At 37.6% G+C, this 24,697-nt stretch overlaps 2 protein-coding genes across 6 annotated transcripts in view; both read left to right on the top strand.

The window, feature by feature from the left end:
* The window catches only part of src (v-src avian sarcoma (Schmidt-Ruppin A-2) viral oncogene homolog), a 44,676-nt gene extending 31,507 nt beyond the window's left edge, over positions 1–13,169 (top strand). For all 5 annotated transcript variants that reach the window (XM_053482566.1, XM_053482568.1, XM_053482567.1 and 2 more), the window contains exons 6-12: positions 4,126–4,275; positions 5,246–5,404; positions 5,885–6,064; positions 6,303–6,379; positions 7,936–8,089; positions 8,218–8,349; positions 9,911–13,169. In XM_053482566.1, the coding sequence (XP_053338541.1) occupies positions 4,126–4,275; positions 5,246–5,404; positions 5,885–6,064; positions 6,303–6,379; positions 7,936–8,089; positions 8,218–8,349; positions 9,911–10,119 (1,061 nt within the window). In that variant the 3' untranslated portion in view covers positions 10,120–13,169. The remainder of the gene's footprint in view (positions 1–4,125; positions 4,276–5,245; positions 5,405–5,884; positions 6,065–6,302; positions 6,380–7,935; positions 8,090–8,217; positions 8,350–9,910) is intronic.
* Positions 13,170–17,630: 4,461 nt separating this feature from the next.
* The window catches only part of mical1 (microtubule associated monooxygenase, calponin and LIM domain containing 1), a 39,075-nt gene continuing 32,008 nt past the window's right edge, over positions 17,631–24,697 (top strand). The window contains exon 1 of the mRNA XM_053482546.1: positions 17,631–17,755. The gene's annotated coding sequence lies outside the window, so the exon portion shown is untranslated. The remainder of the gene's footprint in view (positions 17,756–24,697) is intronic.

The raw sequence follows: 24,697 nt of genomic DNA, 5'->3' as shown, positions 1-24,697 counted from the left end.
AGAAGTTCTGTTACTTCCTGTAATCTGTAGATCAGCTGGCTTGATTAAATATCAATCGGGGCGTGAGTGTATGTAGGCGTGCACAGTGCTGCGTTGTGTGTGATTGCATTTGTGGAGGTTGGAAGTACTGTAGGTAGGGGATGTCCAGGGTGAGGAAAGGAGAAGGTGTTTACAGGAACTGGCATCAAATATCTATACAACACATGCATTTAAACAGCAGATATGTTTCCAAATTACGCTCAAAAATATTTGGACAGTCGACCAATTAGGGTGCCATGATTCTCGATTCTTCTCCATGGAAATTGAGATCATAATACTGTTACACGATTTTAGGTTTTTAAACTAAAACATTTATTGCAAGTAAAACAATAGAAAAAAAAAGAAAGTGTACTCTACGAAGTGCTTTGCCTTGAGTAACTTGAGTAACCTAAACCTTGTTAAAAATAAACAGAATATTAATAATAATAAATAAATCAATAAATAAATAGCATTTCTGGCCTTTGGACATTTGGCCAACTACAGTGCTTTCTCATCGCTTTTGTTAGTTTATATAGTTTTTATCAGCATAAGGCAAATTTTACTAAGTTTGTTAGGTAATATATATTATTGCTCTAAACATTCTTCTAGTATATTTCAATATAAGCTAGCTTTTGATCTGTTCTCAGTCTGTGTAAGAGCTAGAATCAATGTGTCAGATTTAAAGAACTAATACAGTGAGTTATATACCAATTAGAACTGTACATGCCTTCCCCTGTTCAGACAGTAGTGTGTGTGTGTGTGTGTGTGTGTGTGTGTGTGTGTGTGTGTGTGTGTGTGTGTTTAAATTCAAGTAAAAAAATTTGTGCAAGGTCTTGAATTACAAGTACTGTTGTACAGTATGTATACGCTTTGTGAAGCTGCTCTGAGACAATGACCATTGTTAAAAGCGCTATATAAATAAAAAATGAATTGAATTGAATAACAACAACTATATATATATATATATATATATATATATATATATATATATAGAGAGAGAGAGAGAGAGAGAGAGTCAGGCAAAAAAAGTTATACACACATCAGGAAAAGAAAAATGGTATCACTGCATGAAAAGTGGTGTATCTGTGCTAGGAAACTCCCGTACACAGCACTGATTTTCAGAAGTACATCAAATTCCACCAAGCTAGGATATTTCCGGATTGATACCAATTCGGATGTATCTTGCTGAGGAATCCTTCCATGGTACAGCCATGGCGAATAATCCACTCAAGGATTTTGTCAGGAGACATTCACACCTCAAGCTTCATTTGCATTTTACACCTTTGCATAGCTCTGCACCTCCTCAATGGTTTTTTATCTTAACATTAATTGGTTGTTTAAAAAAAAACAAAAAAACAAAACAAAACATGACATCTATTGGAACATTACCCATTTTTATTTTGCCCAACGCAAGCCCTTATAACTTGATTGGTGACTTGATTGGTTATTGGGCAGGTATGAAGATAGACCCTTTTGAAAGTTGAAAACTTTAATACATACATTTTTAAACATCGTATAATTCGGACGTCACAAACTGTTAAATAAGCTAGACACCTACAACAAGGCAAGTAACAAAAATTATTTTTGTAGCCAAGTGCTTAGGCTAACTTGGCAAGGTATAATTTACTACTATATTGTCAGCTCACATAACGCTTAACGTACCGCAGTGCCCATGTTATGTGCCCTCTTAGCTCTTTTATGCACATGGCAGGACTCTTCCTGCGGTCTTCTCTCATCAAACTTGCTCTCAAGTGCATCAAGACGCTGAAGAGACAAAGGCACACCATGGCTAACCCCCCCTACCCGGCACCTCTTTCTGCTAGTCATCAACATACAAAAGGGCCTTTACACCTCACAGCCATCTCACTACTAGCTGAGTGGATTCCTAGAAAGTTTCACCGATTCCCATATACATCCACATACATGAGGTTTCTGGTCAGTTCACAAAATTTCCTTTTGCATACTACCTTTCTAAGCACTCTGCCTCATACATCTGGCAAATGTAAAATTTAGCGGGGATTTACCATACCCATATTTGTCCGGATACAGCTGTTTTCATGCAGTGTATGATGTATTTTATATAATGTTTGGTGCACACATACAAAAGTGCATGCATGTGGGTAAGTGGGTTCAGACATGTGTGAGACAGGTACCTTGTGCTGACAAAAATAACACTGCACTCATGCACTGATAACCACAACATCAGATAAATGACATAATGGTTTGGTACATGCATGATGAATTCAGAGACGATGCAAAGCAGGCATCCAGCTTCTGATTGGCTGATATTGTCCATCCTCTAGCCTTTGATTGGCTGGAATATCGCAGCTTTGTGATATTGAGCTTTATGATTTGTGAAAACACCTGAGTATGAGTTTAAGTTTAAAAGAGCAAAAATATCATCTGAAAACTTAAAGTTTCACTCTATGGTTTTCAACACGAAAGTAATGGCATGCTACTCCAGCACCATCAAGGAAACTGATAAGCTGTATCGCCCGCTTTATTACACATCACTTGAGTAATAGCGGAACGCTGTTAATAAGGAAGAGAGATGAAAGAAGTGATCGATTTGCATAACTGAAACATTCACTAATCTCTGGCCTGATTGGTGACTTAATAGTGTTTTGTTTTACACTGTGTGTCTGACTAATGAGTGTGATTGATATAGCAATCTGGGGCTTTTTTTTTTAAAGCAAATAAGCGAATACGTGAATGCAGCATGATCTGAATGCAGGGAAATACATGCAAATGAAATGTCGTCATTTAGAAATGAGGTCTTGTGTATATATGAAACGAGGTCATGACTTTTTTACCCTGTGTTTTCATGTGTTTGTTCAACAACCTGTTCCAGAATTGACCCCCCTTTGCTGGTATAATAATCTCAGCTCTTCTGGAAAGGCTTTCCACTGGAGTTTTGAGCATAGCTGTAGGGATTTGTTTAATCAGCCACAAGAGCAGCAAGAGTGAGGTCAGGTGCTGATCTAGAATCAGGAGGTCTGGTGTGCAGTCATTTTAATGTTATTGAAGAAATACATACTTTTGGCCATATGGTGTAGCTTGTAATTAAAACAGTTTAAAATGGTATTTGGTTCACACATTATCAATTCTATTTCATTTTGTTTATTTACACAGTGTTTTAATCAATGGACATTGTCTCAAAAGCAGCTTTACAGACATCTAGATATAGATTTAAATTTGTTCCTGATGTGTAAGTCAGAGGGGAAGAAACATGAGGAAGAGACTATGAGGGGAAAAAAGGCTCAAAAGAGAACACCGATATTACGACTATGAGTCATTAACCATCCACAGCTCTAAACTATGGAGTTTAGAGCTGTGGCCAGGGGTAGCTCAGTGGTTAAGGCATTGAATTACGGTTCGGAAGATCCCAGGTTCAAACCCCACAACCACCAAGTTGCCACTGTTGGGCCCTTGAGCAAGGCCCTTAACCCTCAACTGCTCAGATGTATAATGAGATAAAAAAAAAAATGTAAGTCGCTCTGGATAAGAGCGTCTGCCAAATGCCCAAATGGAAATGCAAATGGAAAAATGGAGTCACAAGGATCAGCGTTATTCATGATTTCAGTGGAGTTCTATCGCTATCATATCAATATCAAGTTATCTGCTGCCTTTAATGATTGCAACATTTTTTAGCATGTGCAGATATGCAAAAAAGATCTTTCACAGATGCATGTGAGAGCAGAGATACCAGAGGAATCTCACAGCAAACGTTGGACTAGATAAGCGGAACAAAGCAAGTGATGGCTCCAAGCATTAGGATGGTCAGAGGACCGGCATCTCATCAGGCATCAAGGAATAGTGTGTATCTTATCAGAAAAAAAGGTCGAGGGCAGGGGGCATTCGTATGTTTTTGGTTTGTATGGTGGCTAGGGGTGCAGACAAAAGGAAGACAAGAGAATGACAGCAAAAAAATAAATAAAAAATCTGAGAAGCAGGAAAGAGCACGTGCTGTGGGACACATTTGTCAATGTTTTTATAATACTGCCCTCTAGTGACATTCTTGCACAGATGCAATTTTTTGTACTGTCCATTTTGTAGTTTGTATCTTTTGCTGCTGTTTAATACTCCGTTCTGCTTTTAACAAACCAGGTGCCTACTGTCTGTCTGTCCTGGACTACGACACCGTTAAAGGGCTGAATGTGAAGCATTATAAAATCCGGAAGCTGGACAGCGGCGGCTTTTACATTACCTCTCGCACGCAGTTTAATAACCTTCAGCACCTGGTCAGCCATTACCACAGTGAGTCACTGACTCTTTTTTGCAAAAAATTAAAATAAAAAAAACAAAGGCAATGTCTATGGTGAAGATTCCATATAAGAGCAAAATGCATTTTGTGAAAATCTGTGAAAGGCAGAACACAGATGTGGTCACGTGATTTTCAGTATAAAGATCAAGCAACACAAGAGCAATCCAATGAAGGTTTTGCTTTGTAGCATGTAATATTTTAGGCTTGAAACTGATAAAAATGAAAAATATTTGCCAATTTTATCTTTTTCCCCCACTGGTGCCTGATTACATTTTGCTCTCATAGGGAATCTTCTACATATCTTTATCACATCTGTATGCACAGAACTAAACAGTTGTGACACTTGATTTACTCTTATAATATACAGGGTGTCCAAAGTTGCCTTACATAAAGAAAATTAACAGTCTTCAGAAAAACTTCCATTTAATTTTAAAAATGGTCAAATGGTTGCCAATTTCTTTGTGAAGACACAATAAAGTCATCTCTCTAACTTGTAATAAAATCATGTCGGGTGTTACTAGGTGTAATTGTAAAAATAAATAAATTAATAAATAAAAAACTAGTATATCATACATGTACTGTATGAAGACTATTTGGCACCCCCTGTAACTGTAAAAGGCGATTTAACAAATAAACAAAAAACATAATGTAACTTTTCTATAAGCAAATGATTTGCTCTAGTCCCCCAAAATATATAAGGGGTGTTCAAGTCAAACCGGGACTTTTGATGATGCAGAATACACACAGAACAGAACACTGTTCTGTGAAATTAAAAACATATTTATTAATTACCATATAATGCCCTGCTACACTAATTTTCTAACTCCAGCATTCTTAATCATGCTTGGATATCATTAAGGTAGAAATATTTCTCAGTACACTACAGCCATCTGCCTGTTTCACGTTTGAAACGTCTTTGAAAAGGTTTTATGTCTTCATTCACAAGAAATTTCTCTATCTCAGAGCATGCTGACGGCTTGTGCCACTGCCTGACCGATGTGTGTCCAATGCTGAAACCACCACAGACTCAGGGTTTGGCTCGGGATGCCTGGGAAATCCCCCGTGATTCTTTACGTCTAGACGTGAAACTGGGACAGGGCTGTTTTGGAGAGGTCTGGATGGGTAAGGACAATCAATAAAACATGAATTAATTAATTTCCAGGTAACTTTTAATTCACAGATTTAAGAGCACAGGTTAATTGCATATTTATTGCAACTACATAAACTCTAACCACTTTCCTAGTTACACTAAATTACTTCTTAACACTATTGTATATGATTTGGAATTAGCAATTTAAGTATAATCTCTCCATTTATAAATAATAATGTTAAGTTTACAGGTAACCTAAACCTAGATGATCAGTATTTTTATGATTATATATATTTTTCTTGAATGTGTGACATTTTAAATGTGATTTAGATATTGTTTATCATAGTTATAAGCCATCTACAGTATAATGAATATGCCAAAATTTATGGCAACATACTTCTCACACACGTTTAACCCAGATTCTTGTATATTTTGTGTGTTAGAGAATAGCTTATTATTATTCAGCTTGTGCTGTAGTAGAATAAGTCAATAAAATTCACATGTCTGGTTAGGCACATGGAACGGGACAACACGAGTAGCAATTAAGACTCTGAAGCCAGGGACCATGTCTCCAGAAGCCTTTTTGCAGGAGGCTCAGGTCATGAAGAAACTACGACATGAGAAGCTGGTGCAGCTCTACGCTGTGGTATCAGAAGAACCCATTTATATTGTCACGGAGTATATGAACCAAGGTAGTAATAATAATTGTCAAAATAATAAGATAAAATACCTATAGCTGAAATAACTGTTATCCTTGCACATCTTTTTTTTCTTTTATTTATAGATTATATATAAAGATGTATAATATACACAGGCACCTTAAAGAACCACACTCACCATAAATACATATGTGAAGAATACATAGTAGTCTTAGGGCTTAAAATGTGCATTTTATTGTCTAAAACCTTTTCCTGATTTGCCTGCACACAGGTAGTCTGCTTGACTTCTTGAAAGGCGACATGGGGAAGATGCTGCGGTTACCTCAGCTCGTAGACATGGCCTCACAGGTGATGAAATCCCAAATACTAGTAATGGTGAGGTGAAGCCTCATTTAGGTGTTGAGGCTTCCCAACCAATAGTTTCACCAAAAGGTTCATTTGATGAAGCTTCGTTCAAGGGCTTATTGTACTGCCATCTAGGGGACTAATTTTGTGTAGCAACGTGATCGCGACTTCGCGAGCAGCACAATTAATAGGGACATGCAGCTGCAAGTACTGTAACGATGCATTCATCATTGACAGTTGTATGACAGTTGTGTGTGTGTGTGTGTGTGTGTGTGTGTGTGTGTGTGTGTGTGTGTGTATCTTGTTTGAAAATCCACTGTTCAAGGAAATGTTATGCACATAATTGACATCTCAAAAAGGCTTTAAAAATTAACTGAAGATCTAGAATAGAAAGGAAATCTGAAGAACAAATATAGCAAAGTAATTTTCCTTCTTTCTTTCTTTCTTTCTTTTTTATTATAAACGCTAACATTAATATACCTAACAAGCCTGTGAAATAAATTGAGGTCATTAATATGAGCCAAAAGATTTTGTCTGCATTTTTCTTCTTCATATATTGTATAAGAAGTAAATGTAAAGTTCATTGTGAAATCTTGATTTATGAATCTAAGAAGAAAAAACTTTAACATAATGATTCACTCACGTGACTCGCGCAACATCGTTTGTCATTGGTCACGTGACTCTCAAGAAACCGACACGCGCCTCGAAGCCAGGCTTCATTTGGGCGCGCCTTCTCCGGCTCAATACAAGTTTTGGCTTCTGTGGCATAGTAACATTACTACCATAACAAATACACCATGAGTCAATAGCTAACTTTCTTTTTTGTTTTTGTTTTTTTAACTAAAGCACACATTTGGGTAGCAATACTAGCTACCGGTAAACAGCTAAATTGCAACATGGGGTCAGAAGGCAAGTAAGCTAACTAATTAGTTCTAATGGAAGAAGCAGCTGACCAGTGTTGATAGGAATGGAGTATGACTGGTTTTATAGCTGGGAATGCTAACTTGTGGGATGTGCATATGGCCTATATATGCAGCTCACACACTCAACTGCAATAAAAGTAACATAATTTAACAAATATAAATGAATATGCCGGTAGTTTGAGGAGTGTAATATGCCACCGAATGTCAAGTAAAGGGAAAACATACATACAAGATAATGTGCAGTATTATAGTCTTTTTGTTTTTACTATGTTTACCTGTAACAATTTGGACACTAGTAAATCAGTCATAAATCTCCCTTTGATTTCTTTATGCTACAGTTATTATAGCTTGAAAATGAAGTAGGTGGTCTCAGGTGGTCCAGATATAGCTTCTCATGATTTAAAGCAAATGAGAAGCTGCTATGAATGTCTCAGTAGGTAATTCACTTAATTATTAATTTAATGATTAAATTCAATTATTTACCCTGGGTTGATTGCACAACAACTATTGTTAGAGGTATTGTGTATGATTTTTGTTAGGGCATAAATCTTTTATTCAGTGTGCACTACACACTTGATTGTTGGACACTACATTATGCAGTATGTTCAAGTGTGCTTCTTGTTATGCTGTCCTCAGGTCGCCTCTGGCATGGCGTATGTGGAGAGAATGAACTACGTCCACCGGGACCTCAGGGCTGCCAACATCCTGGTGGGAGAGAGCCTTGTGTGCAAGGTGGCCGATTTTGGCCTTGCTCGCCTCATAGAGGACAACGAATACACTGCGAGACAGGGTGAGTGAGACAGCTAGCTGTCTTTATCTCAGTATTTCTCACTATCTAGGACACCGACTGCTTTACGTGTGCCTACACCATCTTACACCAGCTTATCTTATATTGCACCTCCTTAACTGTTTGAACAGGGGCGAAGTTTCCTATAAAGTGGACTGCACCGGAAGCTGCTCTGTATGGTCGTTTCACCATAAAATCCGATGTCTGGTCATTTGGGGTTTTACTCACTGAGCTGGCAACCAAAGGCAGGGTGCCATATCCAGGTACACATGTTTGAATGAATTGTTTATGGTTTGTAAACCAATATAAAGCAAAATCTAATTAAATTTAATTGGAAAGTTAGTTATGGAATAGACAAACAAATTGTCATGTCTGTGAATTGTCCTAATGTGCGAGTATAATTGTTTTAAGTACAACTTAAAAAAAAATTATTTAACTATGGCAGTAATAGCTAAAACAGTTAAGGCTATAGGTTGGTGGGTTACTGATCAGATAGTCGATGGTTCAAACCCCAGCACTGCCAAACCACCACTGAGCCCTTGAGCAAGGCCCTTAATCCCATGTGCTTCAGGGGCACATGAGATTAAGGGCTGACTCCGTGCTCTGAACTCAGCTTCCTAATTAGGATATGTAATAAAAAAATATTTCATGGTTCTTTATTTATACTAGCTATTTTTAAACACCTCTGCAAAATGAACAGAATGTAATCGTTATAGATCTGGAGAAAAAGGTATGAGTTTTAGATATGTTTTACCAAAACAAGGTGGGTTTTCCCTTTTTAATCTTATCTGTAATTGAAAAAGAGAAACATGGAAAAGAGAAACATGTTCAATTTAAATTTAAGAAAAAAACACTTGTATGATATAAAATACATACACTAGTATCAGCCATAACATAAAAACATATACAAAAACACCAAAAAAGCCTTGACCCCTTTATAGCATAGGCCCTGCAAGGCTATTGAAGGTATGCTGTGGTATCTAGCATCACCAATATGGTAGAAACAAGTCCTTCAAGTCCTGAAAGTTTTCAAGGTGGGGCCTTAATTGAACAGACTTATTTCCCAGCACATCCTACAAATGCTCAATCGGATTGAGATCTGGGGAATTGGCAAACCAAGTAAACTCATTATGCTCAATCCTTTATTTACAAATCTCATTTTCCCGTTAAAGGAAAGTCAGGGATTCAAGGTAAGCAAGTCCTTGAGCAATGCCCTTAATGTTGTCTGCTCCAGGGGAAGATCTGTCCTTGGTGACCCTGAACTTTGAACTTTGAAGTTCCTAACTGGGATATGTGAAAAAATCATTACAATGTGCTGTAAGTCACACATGACAAATAAAGGAATATTAACTGCACAGAGCATCACAGAGCCTCAGCCAGCTTACCTTTTTCCCGTAGTGCCTCCTGGTGCCATATCTTTCCCGGGAATTTACACACACTAAGTTCACCAGTGAGCTCGACAGCTCAACAGTTGTGCTTCCTGGGACTACTTTTGGTAGGTGTAACCACAAGACTTTGTGTGCCATTCTGAAGATGCTCTGAGGCAGTTGTTCACAATTTCAGGCGATCACAATTTGGCCCTCGTCAAAGTCACTCAGATCCCTATAATTGCGCATTTTTTCTGCTTCCAAAACATCAACTTCAAGACCTGAATGTTCACTGAATGTGGGATATATCCCACCCCTTGACTTATATCACTGTGACAAGTTAATAATCCTATTCATGAGCTCGGTAGGTGGAAAACAGAAAAATGTTTCAAAGCAAATAATTTTCATTTGTCAATATTTTATTCTTGAAGTGTTGTTTTCTCTGTGTTTTGCATAGGTATGGTAAACCGCGAGGTGCTGGACCAGGTGGAGCGTGGTTACAGGATGCCGTGCCCGGCGGAGTGCCCCGAATCACTGCATGAGCTCATGCTTACGTGTTGGAGAAAAGAACCTGAGGAACGGCCCACTTTTGAATACTTGCAAGGCTTCCTGGAAGATTATTTTACCTCCACGGAGCCACAGTACCAACCAGGAGAAAACCTGTAAAGAAAATCCAGTACAGCAGTTCATTCTGGGAGCAGGAGAGAGAATTGAAACCTTCTGACAGCATGAGTGTTAAAGTGACCCTTTACATGTGCACTGATTAGTAATCAAGTGCTGAGGCTAGGTAATCTGTACCTTAACTTAAAAATCATGGATCATTTTGGGGACTGCAGCAGGCTGAGGGATAATTGAGGCCAGAGAGAATCAGGGACGTGTTAAACTGCTGTCTTTAGAAAGACGACATGTGCTGTGTGACCATTGACTTGCACAGAGAAATGAGCAAAGAGCTGCTTTCACCAGTTTACATAATAAAAGAAAATTAACTGTAGATAAGTATTGAATATTTAAAATTAAGTCTTTACATTATGTAAACGAAATAGGAATTTTATATCAGTCCAAGGAAACAAAAGAATTCCAGATGTTTGGCAAATCAGGTTTAAGTGTTAACATAAGTGTTGGGTTCCCATTCACTTGGGGAAAAAGGCAACCATTTCTTTGTTTTAACTTTATTTTAACGTTTATAATTATTATATATTTAGTTTTTGCAGTTTTAAGTAGTTGACAAAGATTTATATAAAAATGCCACACAGTGATTTAATTCTGACAAGCATAGTTATTTTTTGGGGCTGTTGTAACCTGTGGTGGATGGTGGCCTTGAGAACAATCAGAGGCTGTGCTTTACCATTCTCCTTAAAGAGAGCACAAGGATTGTTACAGTTCCTTGCAAAGCTCATACTTTTTTGCCTCAAAATGGTTACCACAAAAAAAAACCATCATAACCCCCATACAAAAGTAAAAACAAAGACACCTAATAAAGAAATTAATTCTAATTTGCCTTTTATTTGTAGGGCAATAAAGGTTATAATCATCTGTATTATTACATTTTTAAATATTCTTATTTATAAATACTTCAGATTGGTCACATTTCCTCTTTATAACCCCTTATCTATCACACCAACAACTCCTCCATCCTGTTCACTCCATCAAGGATATCCAATCACTCCATCATTTTACAAGGGGTGTTCAGGTCAAGCCTGGACTTCTGATATTGCAGAATAACATTTATTTCTCTATAAAATGCCCTGCACCACTAATTCACTTATCCCAGTGTTTCACTAGAACATTTTCTTAGTATGACGGAGCCATGATCAGACTGCTTTCCTCATGTCTAAAATGCCGGCCTCCCAGGAACTCCTAAATGGCCCAAACATGTTGAACTGGCTTGGGGCAAGGTCAGGACTGCACTGGGGAAGTGGCAATAACTCCCAGCCCATCATGTTCAAGGTGAATTATTGTGCGTACAGATCCCACAGACAGATGCGTCTCTTCCGCAAGTTGTCAACAAGATATCCGGCAATTTTCAAGAATCAGGCATTCCATTCGCTCAATATTTACGGGAGGGACTGCAGTGGGCTGAGTCAAAGTCCCGATTTGACTTGGAAGCCTCTCATACTTCTTACGAGGTTGGAATTTATTTTACAGTTCTCTTTTAGATGAGATGTCTTATACGGTCACTGTCTTCCAATAAACATCTGTTTAAAACTCCTTGTTTCCTTGAAGATGTCCTGTCTCATGTTCCCTGTTTTTTTTTGTTTTTGTTTTTTAAAAAACTGGGATCAACTGGAATTGGGCCAAGATGGTCAACAGCGATCATCATGTGGCGGAGGGAATACAGTCATATTGGAAAAGTTTAATGGACCAAGCAAATAAAGTGTTAAACCAAACTCCAAAATAAAGCAGCTGCCTTTAATATGTCCTCCTAAATATTTTTTTCCCTGATTTTGTTTCCTTTAATATTATGTTTTACTTTTCTGATATTATCCAGTGTTTTCTGCTAAGACTTAAATCTGCTGGCAAAGTCTTTCATAACTGTGTAGTTTTCTGCTTAAGGGAGACATTTTTGTACAATTCTATTATAACTATAAATTGTATTTTTATTGATATTGTCATTTCTTATCAGATTTGTAGTTTAGTCTGAATTGTAAGTTAGGTACATCATTCCTTTCAAATCAACAAAGTCACTTGCCTTTAGTGTTTTGAAAGACTTTACTTGTATCTTGTGTTTAAATTATGCTGAGGCAACAATGTTTTAGTAATTATTAACATTGCATATGCTTTTCAAAGGGCAACTATATTAATTCTTACATATGCTTTTCAAAGGCCAACCAGTAGAACAATATTTGATTTGAAATGTATGAATAACTGACACGTTGACATTCTATTCATCACTGGATATCGGATTGTGTGCAGACACAAGACGGCATGCTAGATCCAGCCTCCGTCCTTAATTTGCCTCTGATTTATTCTGTTTTAGAGCGAGTTTGTATGAAAGTTTGTATGAATTGTAGGGCATATTTATGCATAAGGATGTGATCAGATCTGTGAATAGTAGCAGTAGGGGGGAGTAGGTAGTCAATCACGCACTGTTTCCTATCATCTGTGGTTGGTTGCTTTTTTTCACTTTTGAGTGTTCTTATGACACTGGACGGTTTGTTGTAAATATTTTCTGGCCGTGGTTAGTGTAAATATTCATACTGCCTTTTCTTTACATAACTTTTTTCCTTTATTTTTTGATTGTCCCAACTACTCTCAGAAATGGTTTTCTCGAAACTCTTAAACATTTAGCAATTTGGATAAGCAATCAGGTATGTGTAACACCAATACAAATTTCACTTATAATTTCTTCTTCACTAAATGTGCAGTCTGTGGTGCAGTTCATTTTGCGGGGAAGGCGGGGAGGGAGATCTGACTCTGCGATTTCATCTAAGTTAATGTGGTAATATGCACAATTGGGTGATGGTTAGCTTTTTAAGTAGCTGATATTTATCATGTTATTTTTAACACACTTTTCCTACATTTATAGCAAAGAGGTTTCTTAACATGCTGTTGTCTTCTCATATGGCAGTGATTTTTTTTCTTGCTTGCAGCACATTGTACAGTTCTATTATTCCGTGACCTGTCCCATGCAAAGACTTTGCAATGGGAGATGTATACTTTAACTGTCGAGATGGTATCTTTTCTAAGTGCAATAAACAACATTTTTAAAATTTGGATTTTGAAGCATATTTGTACTTTTCTGTGAATTTGTATGGTAAAAGCTAGATGTGCATAATAAACCTTTTTGTACCATGATACAAGTAAAGTCTAATTAAAACTGCTAAAGTAATTGAATTTATTTCAAACCTTCAGTAACTTGGAAACAGTTGCTGTGGAAACAGAGCCTATCTAAAAACAAGGCAGGGGAGTTCAGCCTTGTATGAGATGCCACAGAATTGCAGGATGATCCACACACATGTGGAAGATACTGTAACCAATCCTACTTGCAGCAGAAGAATTGAATGATGGAAGGAAGGACAGAATAAGTGAATAAATATATATGATAGCAATTCCACCATACTACTCCATGACTCTTGGTTTGCTCCTGACCTCAGGTTATTGTTAATATTCTACGTGTTCTCCACGTCTACATTGATTTCCTTAGGGTTCCTTGTTTTCGTGCACTGAACAAATATTTAAAGATGCCCTTTAATTATTAAATCAGCATTAAATGTGGTTTTCTACTATTAAGTGTGTGCACACACACTGCTTGGCCAAAAAAGTCATACACTGGCTATTGGCATTGAAGATGACACAATATGGTGGTTACAGTAAGTCAATTCACTCAAAAACTGAAGCTTTTGTAGGATGTCCTGGTCTGCAGTGGTAAGGACATACCAAAAGTAATCCAAGCAAGGAAACCGGTCAACTGGCGAGAGGGTCATGTGTGGCCAAGGCAACAATGTTGAGCCTAAACCTGACCAGCTAAAGCAAGCCTAGATCATAGCAGTGCTTGGACTCATGCTTCAAAGAGTCCATCATTGTTCCTGTCCCGAAGAAACCCCACCCTGCTTCTCTCAATGACTATCGCCCTGTAGCCCTCACCTCAGTAGTGATAAAGTGCTTTGAACGCCTGGTCAGAGACTTCATCATTTCTTTACTACCAGACACACTGGACCCACTACAATTCGCTTACCGTCCAAATCGTTCCACAGACGATGCCATCTCTCATCTCCTCCACACATCACTTACTCACTTGGACACTAGAAGGGGGAATTATGTTAAAATGCTCCTTATCGACTACAGCTCTGCATTTAATACCATAATTCCCTCCACACTCACCACCAAGCTGGAGCACCTGGGACTCAGCTCATCTATGTGTCAGTGGATCTCCAACTTCCTAACTGGCAGACCACAGGCAGTAAGGATGGGCGGACATGTCCCAGCCTCCATCACTCTCAGCACTGGAGCCCCCCAGGGGTGTGTTCTGAGCCCCCTGCTGTACCCTTTGTACACATATGACTGTGTGGCCACTACCAGCTCCACCACCATCATTAAGTTTGCTGACGACACCGTCGTGGTGGGCCTGATCTCTGATAACAACGAGACGGACTACCTGAAGGAGATTAGGAATCTGGAGAACTTGTGCCAGAGGAACAACCTCCTTCTAAACGTCAGTGAGATAAAGGAGTTGATAGTGGACTTCAGCACTAAGCAGGAGAGGAACTACTAGACCCCCGTCATCAACGAGAGCCCAGTGGAGAGAGTGGACAGCTTCAAATACCTCTGCGTTCACATCACGCAGGACCTGTCATGCTCCTGTCACATCAACACTGTGGTGAAAAAGGCCCGACAGCGTCTCACCGCCTCAGACACTTGAGAGACATCCGACTGCCCTCGAAGGTGCTCAGGAAATTTTACTCCTGCACCATAGAGAGCATCCTGACGGGAAACATCTCAACCTGGTTCGGGAACAGCACCCTGCAGGACAGACGAGCTGTACAGTGGGTGGTGCGATCAGCTGAGCGCACCATCCACAACTAGCTCCCTAACCTGCACTCGATCTACACCATGCGGTGCTGGACCAAGGCCTGGAAGATCGTGAAGGACCTCAGCCATCCCAACAATGGACTGTTCTCTCTGTTGAGGTCAGGAAAGTGATTCCGCTCCCTGAAGGCCAACACAGAGAGACTGAGTAGGAGCTTCTTCTCGCAGGCAATACGGTCTCTCAATCACACCACCACACAGGACTGACCCACACATATGGTTTTTACACACACACTGGACATTCTGGACATTCGTTTACACTAGTGGCCACTGCACAACTACACTTCGTGGTCATCAAATCACTCTATCACAAGTCACTTTAAATAAATCACTTTTAAGCATATTTGCACTGCACAAGTCACTTTAAATATGTGGATTGCACAACCCTAGACATTACCATTCTTTTATTACCATTTATTCTAACTCCATTCCACACAAAAATTGCATAAATATATACCAACTCGTACAGCTGCTCTTATTGTTCTATATTTCTTCATATATTTTTCATATATTTTCTATATTGTGTATTTTTGTTGTACAGTTATTTTATTTTTAACTTTAATTTTTATATTTTATTTTATTCTTCCCTAGTTAAATTTACCCTTTATTTTAATTTTCATATTTATTTCCTATTCCTATTCATAGTCTTTTATTTTTAGGTCACGAGCAGTTGTCTAAGCATTTCACTGAATATTGTACTGTGTATGACTGTGTATGTGACGAATACAATTTGAATTTGAATTTGAACAGCGCCTCCAAAGGCTTGTAAAGTGGGCACTACAGTATGTACAGTATGATGGGTGCATCACTTCATGTGCTTCTTTTTTTTTCCCCAGATGGGTCTCTGGAATAGGTCTGCAGTCCTGTCTTGATCCATTGCCCTGAAGTCCAATGTTAGTGCTCCCCAATGTTAGTGTTGTCCACTTAGCTTAATTAGCAATTTTTTATTTTTTTTTACTCATAGCCATGCAGCTGTTTAGTCTTAATCCTGTGAACTCTTGTCACAATGTGCATGTGAAAGTGCTCTTATTTTTACCATTAAAATGTGTGATTTCTACAATGTTTTTGTATAATGCAAGCATTTTCCTTACAGGAAATTTCCATATATGGGAAACTATATATGCTTATATTTATTAATATATTGCAACAAATGAATGGGCCATGTATGGATATATATATATATATATATATATATATATATATATATATATATATATATATATATTGTAATGATGACAAAAACCATAATATTTATACTGGAACTTAATGCATGTTTAAGAATTATACACATACTTTTACTTTGTCTGTGTGCTTTGATTAATGCCTATAAAGTCCATTTAGTTTGAACTACATTAACAAATAAGCATATTGTAATCAAAATAAAGAAAAATATATATTTACTTAAATTCAATATATTATGAAGTATACTGTTAAATATAAAATTATATACATTAATATATACATTTGAATATATTTTAATACATTTCTATATATGAATATATATTCCTTAAATATTTTTCAATATATTGAAATAGAATATATTATATATATTGTAAATATATCTTTGAATATATATATATATATTGCAATGAGTAATATTAACATTATAAAATCTTTTCAATTGATCAGTAGATCAGAACACTAACTCATTTAATATATTGACAGTAAATATATAGAGGAAATATATTCTCTTTGTGTAAGAGTTAAGTTACATTCATTTTTTCATTCTTTTTTTCCAATCATGGGTCTTTTATGAAGTTGACAGTTTACCAATATTTATCAAAAATGTGTTAGACAGTTCTCCTTAGTCATTTTTGTTGCTTGATGCAGGCCAATATATTGAGCCTTATATAATGTATTTTTAATATAAGGGCAGTGTGGATAGATAACGGCATGGTGGCTTAGTGGTTAGCAATGTTGGCTTGCACCTTCAGGGTTCTGATTCAATTCCCACCAGGGGTCTGTGTGTGTGGAGTTTGCATGTTCTCCCCGTGCTTGGTGGGTTTCCTCCCACAGTCTAAAGACATGCAGATTAGGCTAATTGGCATTCCTAAATTGTCAAATTGTGTGTGAATGTTGACCAGATGTAATCATCATTGGTCTCCATGGTCCCTAGTTGTATTACAGAGCTTCCTAGATGGGATGGTTGGATTGAGTGTGGATAGATACAGTAGCAAAACCTGAAGAAAAAAAAACTGTGCAAAAACATGGTCGCCACTAGATGCTGCTAGACCGTAAATAAAAGTTTTATTTACTGATTGATTTTTTATGGAGAGAAGGGGTGGCCGAAACTTTTTAAAACTCAAAACAAACTTCGACATAAATCTTTTTCATAAATTAGTAAAATATTTGATTACATTATTAAAGAAAACAACAACCACATGCTCACACGTGTTCATTGACGTCTATTTATTCAATAGAAATCCAATAATGAATGTATTTTCCATAATGCAAATTTGGTCTTAATTCCGACTAGCATAGATAATATCCACTAATGAGATACTCGCGATATTTATACATAACTTACTGACTGTTTACAACCAGCTTACAAAACATGTTGACGGTAAATGAACACTATAGCCTGAAGCCAGTGTGTGTGTGTACGTGTGTGTGTACGTCTAGGGGCCGCCTTTCAGCTCTGAAGCCGGAAGAGTTTGGTAATGTTGTAGAGAGTTTGTGAGAAGTGCAGGTGAAAGCGGACAGTGAAGCTCTGAGAGAAAGCGTCAGGTGTTCTGGAAGGTTCTGGAGTGGATGCGGGTCTGAACACTGAACTCAGGTAAGAGTCTCAACTCAACTTCCTCCACTCTTTCGGGCGGCGATGCTGTTATAACCTACAGTAGCTGTTTAGACCAGAACTTCAAGTCATTTTTTGTTTATTTAAAAAGCGAGATTTATACTGTCGTTTGTTTCTGCAGAAGAAAGATACATGTACTTTTTTGAACATGTAGACGTCTAGACGTAGACTGTACTTCTTGCGGTTGTACTTAGAGGTTTGTGTGAAGCTGTGTATTTTGTGCTCTTCCTGTTATTGCTTTTTTCAGTCACAGATGCTGGAGTATCCACACACACACACACACACACACACACTTTATTTTGCCTTGCTATCCTTTTCAGAACTTTCTATTGACATGATTCCTAATGTTTAGCAAAAATCTAAATATAACCCAAACCTTATCACATCATTACAATTTTTTTATTTAATTTTGTTTTATTTTATTAGTTTATTTTTAAATGTGTTTGGTTCTTCTTGTTATTTTGGGAGAAGCTGAATAACACCTGTCTGACAGTTCTATCTGTACAGAGACTTACATGGTACATACATTCATACACACTCAGTAGTTTTACTTTTCATTTTACCACATAGCACCTTTTCCAACTCCGGGCAGTTTGCAGGTTGTTAGTCACATTGTCACTGCCTTAGTCACATAGTTGGAGGATAAACTGTTAACCACTTGATGCAGTTAAATTCACAGTTTCCTTGCTTTGCAAAAAAAAAAGTGAACCTTTCACAGAAGGGTTTTCAGAACTTCAGCATGTCAGCATGTTTGGTGTTAAGGTGTTGCACGAACCTTTTTTAGAGGTTATATTATATTATGATACTATACATTTTGTCGATTTTGTGTGACTTCCAGCACAAAACAATCATGTACTGCATCAAGCACATGTCTGAAGTTCATCTGACACATTGTGTTGTGTATGTCCATAAGAAACCATGCAAGAGTCATGCAATGGTTGCTAAGCAGCCAGTTACTGAACAGACCAGTTGCCAATTGCTGTGTCTTGAAAAAACAATATTTAGTTCAGATAATATACTGTAATTCATGTTTTCTTGCAATTAAAAAAAATATAGTAATAGTTTTTTGTAGTCTGCAAGGCCACTTGTAACCGAACAAAATAACAGACTACATAAACCAATACAGTGGCAATATAATGTCCCTAAAATAATAACACAAAAGAATTTTGATCTTTTATGTCTTTCTTGAACACACTTATTTAACATTTAAAATGGTAGTGGAAAAAGTAAGTGAAACCTTGGAATTAGTAACTGGTTTGACCCCTCTTTAGCAACAATAACCTCAACCAGGTGCTTCCTGTAGCTATGGATCAGACCTGAACATCATCATTAAGTTGGAATTTTAGCTCACTCTTACTGACAGAACTGCTTTAGATTTTATTCTTTGGAAGTCCCATGTGTATGGCTTTCTTCAAATCATTCCATAGCATCTCTGTTGGGTTGAGGCCTGGGCTCTGACTCCAAAAGACAGGATTTTCTGTTGTGGACTTGCACCAGTGTTTTGGGTTATTGTCCTGTTGCATCACTTCAGGCATGCAGCAAGATTCTTTTTAGTAAGCAGTGGCTTCCTTTGTGGTGGCCTGTCATGGACATCTTACTTGTTCAATGTTTTATGTACTGTAGACTTATGAACACAGAACACAGTTAGCCAGTTCCAATGATGCCTTCAAATATTTGGCTGTCACTTATGGTTGTTTCTTTACCTCATTGATGAGTCTTCATCATGCTCTTGGGTCATTTTGACTGGGCGCCCACTTTTTGGTAGAGTTTGCCTAACTGTAGAACTGGTGAATTTCTAAAGTCATTAAAATCACTCTGTAACACTCTCCGGCTTTATGTAAATTAACAATTTTTGATTGTTGATCCTCTGAAAGCTTTTTTTGGCAAGGCATGGCGAGGTATTGAGTGGTTTTTATCAGTAAAAAAAACCTAGTCTAGTCTACATCTCCAAACTCAACAAAACTCTAGGTTTGCTAAACACCTGACTCCAATTAGCTTTCTTGAGGCCATTAACTTAAGGATGTGTAGTGGTTAGCACTGTCGCCTCGCACCTCCAGGGTCCGGGTTCGATTCCTGGCCAGACTCGATTCCCGTCTCTGAGTTTACACGTTCTCCCCGTGCTTGGTGGGTTTCCTTCGGGTACTCTGGTTTCCTTCCACAGTTTAAAGATATGCAGGTTAGGCTAATTGGCGTTCCTAAAATTACCCTTAGTATGTAAATGAGAGTGTGTGTGTGTGTGTGTGTGTGTGTGTGTGTGTGTGTGTGTGTGTGTGTGTGTCCTGCGATGGATTGGCATCCTGTCCAGAATGTACCCTGCCTCGTGCCCTAAGTCTCCTTGGATAGGCTCCAGGTCGCCGCGACCCTGAATACATGATAAAAATGGTATAGAAGATGAGTGAGTAACTGAAGGATTCACATACTTTTTCAACTAGCACTATGAGGTTTTTATGGTTGGTCTGATTAGATTGTTGTTGTTATGGTTGAAAGATCAGATTTCTTTTGTGTTATTATCTTAGACACATTATATTTGTCAATATTCTTGACCTAGATGAAGATCAGATCACATTGTATTTATGGAGAAAACCATGAAATTCCGTAAGGTTCACATAGTTCTTCTTTGTCACTGTATATAGATAGAGATGGACAATGTAGGCTATATGTAAGGGGAGAACTAGATCGCTCCAGTTTTTAAAGTCGTGGAGAAGGGAAGTGTCAGCATGAGAAACCCATCTAAGCCAGCCGGAATTTCCCTCCAAAAATATCTGTTTATAGTGATATATTATTGCACAAGAGTTTGGATAAAATTGCTCTTATTTCACAGCTATTGAGTCCACACTTGCATTAAAAAACCTGTTGGGTGTAAGTATTATAGCAGTTTAGGCCATTGCAATGAACAGCTTCTGTAAAGGAGTGATAGGGTATGCTAAAGATCTTTCAGAGATGTTAATTTAGTTGCATTTTAGCCCCTTTAAACATAAAGTTATTAATGTGGCTTCAGTTAGTCAGATCTAGACTGAGGGACGTTATGTGGCAATAAAATGAAGTTAGTTAAAGACCTGAATTAAGTGGAACTCTTCCAGCCATTAAGAGTTTGAGTGAAATGCAGGAAAAGTTTTAACATTAGTTCAGTTCTGAAAGAGGAATTCATTTTTTTTTAAGACATCAGCTGTCCAAAATGAATAGCAACAGATGTTGCATTAGCGATGGCACACAAAGAATACAATTTGAATACAGAAATAAGATGTTTCATGCTGACTCATGAAGTTGCTGTGGCTTAACAGGTATTTTAATAATAAGACTTGGTTTATTTGATAAGTTGTTGGCTTGTTTAAGGCAAGATCACACCATTGCGTGAGTTGCATGATTTTTTAAACCGCTGGAAATGACACATAATTCGTGGCTGATGGTGCCGGAGCTTCTGCGTGTCATTGTCTCGTGTCTGAGTTCATAATCAAAGCAGTTGCAGCAAGCAGAGAATGTGACCTCTTTAACATTTACTTCAGATTGTATTTAGTAGAAGATTTCAATGATGCTGTTGTTCAAGCATTTGTTTCAGAATATTGCTTCCAACTTGCCTATCTGTGTTTTACTGTTAGGAGTAATTCACAGTATTGTGGCTGTGTAAGTGCTAAATAGATATGCTTACTGCATGCATAGATGATTTACCAAAAGTTTTGCCACTAACACATTGCCCTGGGTGGCTAGGTTGTTGTTTTTAAAACCTTGCAATACAATGTGTTATGTGACTAATTGGAAGGGAAAGCAATGGGCAAACGAGACACTCCCTGCACTGTTGAATCATTGGTCTATACTGAGCTGTAAATGATGCCCCAGAGTACACGGTTGAACACAATAGAAAAGCAGAGCAGCAAGAGGGCTTATAATATGGTTGCCTGTATTAGAGGTTAAGAATAGGAATAGGGGCTGGGTATATTTAGGTATGTCTGCTTCCATTTAATGTTTTAGAACAGACTAATATTAAATGTCATTACACTGGAATATTACATTATCTGCTTAAGAAAATGGTTTAATAAAGTGAATTATAGTCCCTGGGAATCTTGTTTAATATGGACGGTAATCACCAGGGACCAGTCTATACAAAATTTTTACAATTCCTAGATGTTGATTCAATTTGTGTTGCAATTCTGTTAGGAGGATTATTTTGAAGAAAGGGAGAGAGAGAGAGAGAGAGAGAGAGATCCTAACCACGCAAATAATTTGCCCCTACCACAGACAATCATGCAAATAAATGATGCAGATAAAGTAAAGCTTTTTAGTTAATATTCACATCAAATATCAAAATTGGGGGTGCAACCTTTGTGATTTTGACTGTGTCATGGCCTTGTGGGTTGTGATTTTAAAAACTCATAATTGTTCTGGGACACGGCAATCTTTAGAGTTTACAAAGAAGGGTGCGATGATAACTCAAATAACCACTCTTTATTCTCTGTAAGCAGAAAAGCCTTTTGGAAATGCAAGATGAACTTAAACAACTCTTAAAATAAAACATGTTGTAGGTTACTGGACAGTAAAACCTAATTTAATTGTCGACAGATAAAATGCAAATGAAAATGACCAACCAGGGAACCATCCCTGCTTTCTCCAAAACATGTGACGCGAGTATCTTTTCAAACTGCTCACTCTGGAGGCCATGTGCGATCACCCAAAAAATAGTTATAGCTCACATCAGGTTTCAAAAAGATGAGTATTAGGCCATAATGAGCACAGACACACCAAAACATTAACAGTTCAAGATGAAAAATATGATTTCCAATCTTCAGTCTTCTTATTTTAAAACTAGATTATCCTGTTTTGAAAACCATGTAAAGCATGTGCAGATAACATTTTGTTCCATTGTTTACAGTCTGTTATTATTCTATCATCGCTATCAAACTTTATGGTTATCTCAAGTGAATGTGTGTGATGTTGACTGATGCACATCAGTTAAGTCTAATCAGTGCTTTGCTAATATCTATTTTAGATTTCATTATACTGTATGTATAGTATTTAAGATATGTTCACTGTAAGAAACGATGTTTTTGTCTTATAGTGTAATAATCACATGCTCAGCACACTGGTTTGTAAAGCTTCTGTATTAAACACCTGGTTCTGCTTTGCATAACATTTTACTGCAGTTAAATTGGCATAAACTAGCTCTTGATTGTGCAATTATGAGTGTAAAGATGACTTTTATTTATCTATGTAATCCCCTGCTACATTAATGCCCTTAGGCATTCTGGGGCCATGATCAGACTGCTTGCTTCACGTCTAAAACATTAGCTTCCCAGGAACTCCTTTAATGGAGTTAAAGTCCCAGTTTAACGGCGATAAGTCCCAGCCGAGTTCCTGTAATGTGCAAGTGGTGCTAAACGACTGTGTCTTTTTCACAAGTTGGCGAATAGCTATTCATCGATTTTCAAGAAACGATTACAGTGGGCTCTCAGTTACAGTACCTTGGCCAGGATTGTCATTCATGGATGTATGGCCTCCTTTAAAACATTTGCATCATTCAAATGTTTTACTGGGGCTAAGAGTCTCATTGCTGTACTATGCTGGGAATCTTCTGTAAATGTCAGTTAGTTTTATGTCAGGCAAAAATGTTATCGAGTCCTGGTTTGACTTAACAAGTTCTGTCAAAGTGGCATTCTTCTTTTTCTTTCTGTTCCTTTTGTGTTTGCTTACGTGCTAGATTTCAAGGCTGCTTTTATGCTTGCTTACATTTTCATTTATGGCATTTGGCAGACAACCATATCCAAATCAACATACAGAACTTGCTCTATAATATCTATCAACAAATGCATCCTAATACTGACTTCCCCGAAGCCCTTTCCAGACATGCACTCCTTTCCATAAGTCTGACCACAAATGAATGTGTTCGACCCTGAATGAGCACTCTGTTCTTTTTGCTGCAAAAGTCATGATGGCGCTCTTTTACAGATCGTTTTCAAGTTTGCTCTGCATACAGTGATGTTAATGGATAGGCATGCAAAGGATTACAATGTACGTAAATAGGACATTGTTGAGTATAATGGCCTATCAATTAAGATAGTTGAGCAAGTGACGCTTCATAATCTATAAGTCGTGTTGCCGGTTTTGTCTGTGCGTACGTGTGTGCGTGTGTGCATGCATGCTTATGCACTACCAGTCAAAAGATTGGACATTCCCCTTCAGTGTTTTTTTTTCTTTATTTGTATGATTTTCAGAATTGTAAATTAATACTGAAGAAATGCAACCTATAAAAGAGCATGTATAGAATTATGTAGTAAACAAAAAACAGTGGTATGTTCGATATTTTAGATCTACAATTACTTATCTACAACTACAATTATCTTTGATGACAGCTTGGCACACTCATGGTATTCTCAAGATTCACAAGGTACATATTATGGCAAAAAAACATTCAGTTAAGTAAACAGTAAAGACTGTCCATCATTACTTTTTTCATTAAAATCACAAGAACTTTGCACATATCCACAAGTGCAGTCACCAAAACCAGCAAACGCTATGATGAAACTGGCTCCCATAGGGCTGGGCGATATGGCTGAAAACTGTATCACGATATCAGTGTTTCATATCGGTCGATATCGATAATTATTTATATTTTTATGACCCATTTAAAATAAGGACCAGGAGAAAAATATATTACATTTAAACATTTTTATTTGAACCAAATCAAATTTTCTGAATCCAGCTGACCAGCATGAGACAACGACATGGCGCAACCAAACGTGATACTGTTACATGATTGACGTTAGTGTATCACTCCCTACGTTGCTAGGTTACCAAAAAGCGAGTGCCTTTGTTAATGCAACTGTCACGGGCAACCGGAAGTAGACCAGAACACTAGCAGTTAGCCCTTGTAGCTTGGACAGTAAATCCAAACGCGGAAATAGCGCGAACAGGCAGGATAACCACGCGAGTCAT

Source organism: Clarias gariepinus, chromosome 22 (assembly GCF_024256425.1).
Source record: "Clarias gariepinus isolate MV-2021 ecotype Netherlands chromosome 22, CGAR_prim_01v2, whole genome shotgun sequence".
Lineage (NCBI taxonomy): Eukaryota > Metazoa > Chordata > Actinopteri > Siluriformes > Clariidae > Clarias > Clarias gariepinus.
This window is presented reverse-complemented; position numbering and strand designations above follow the sequence as displayed.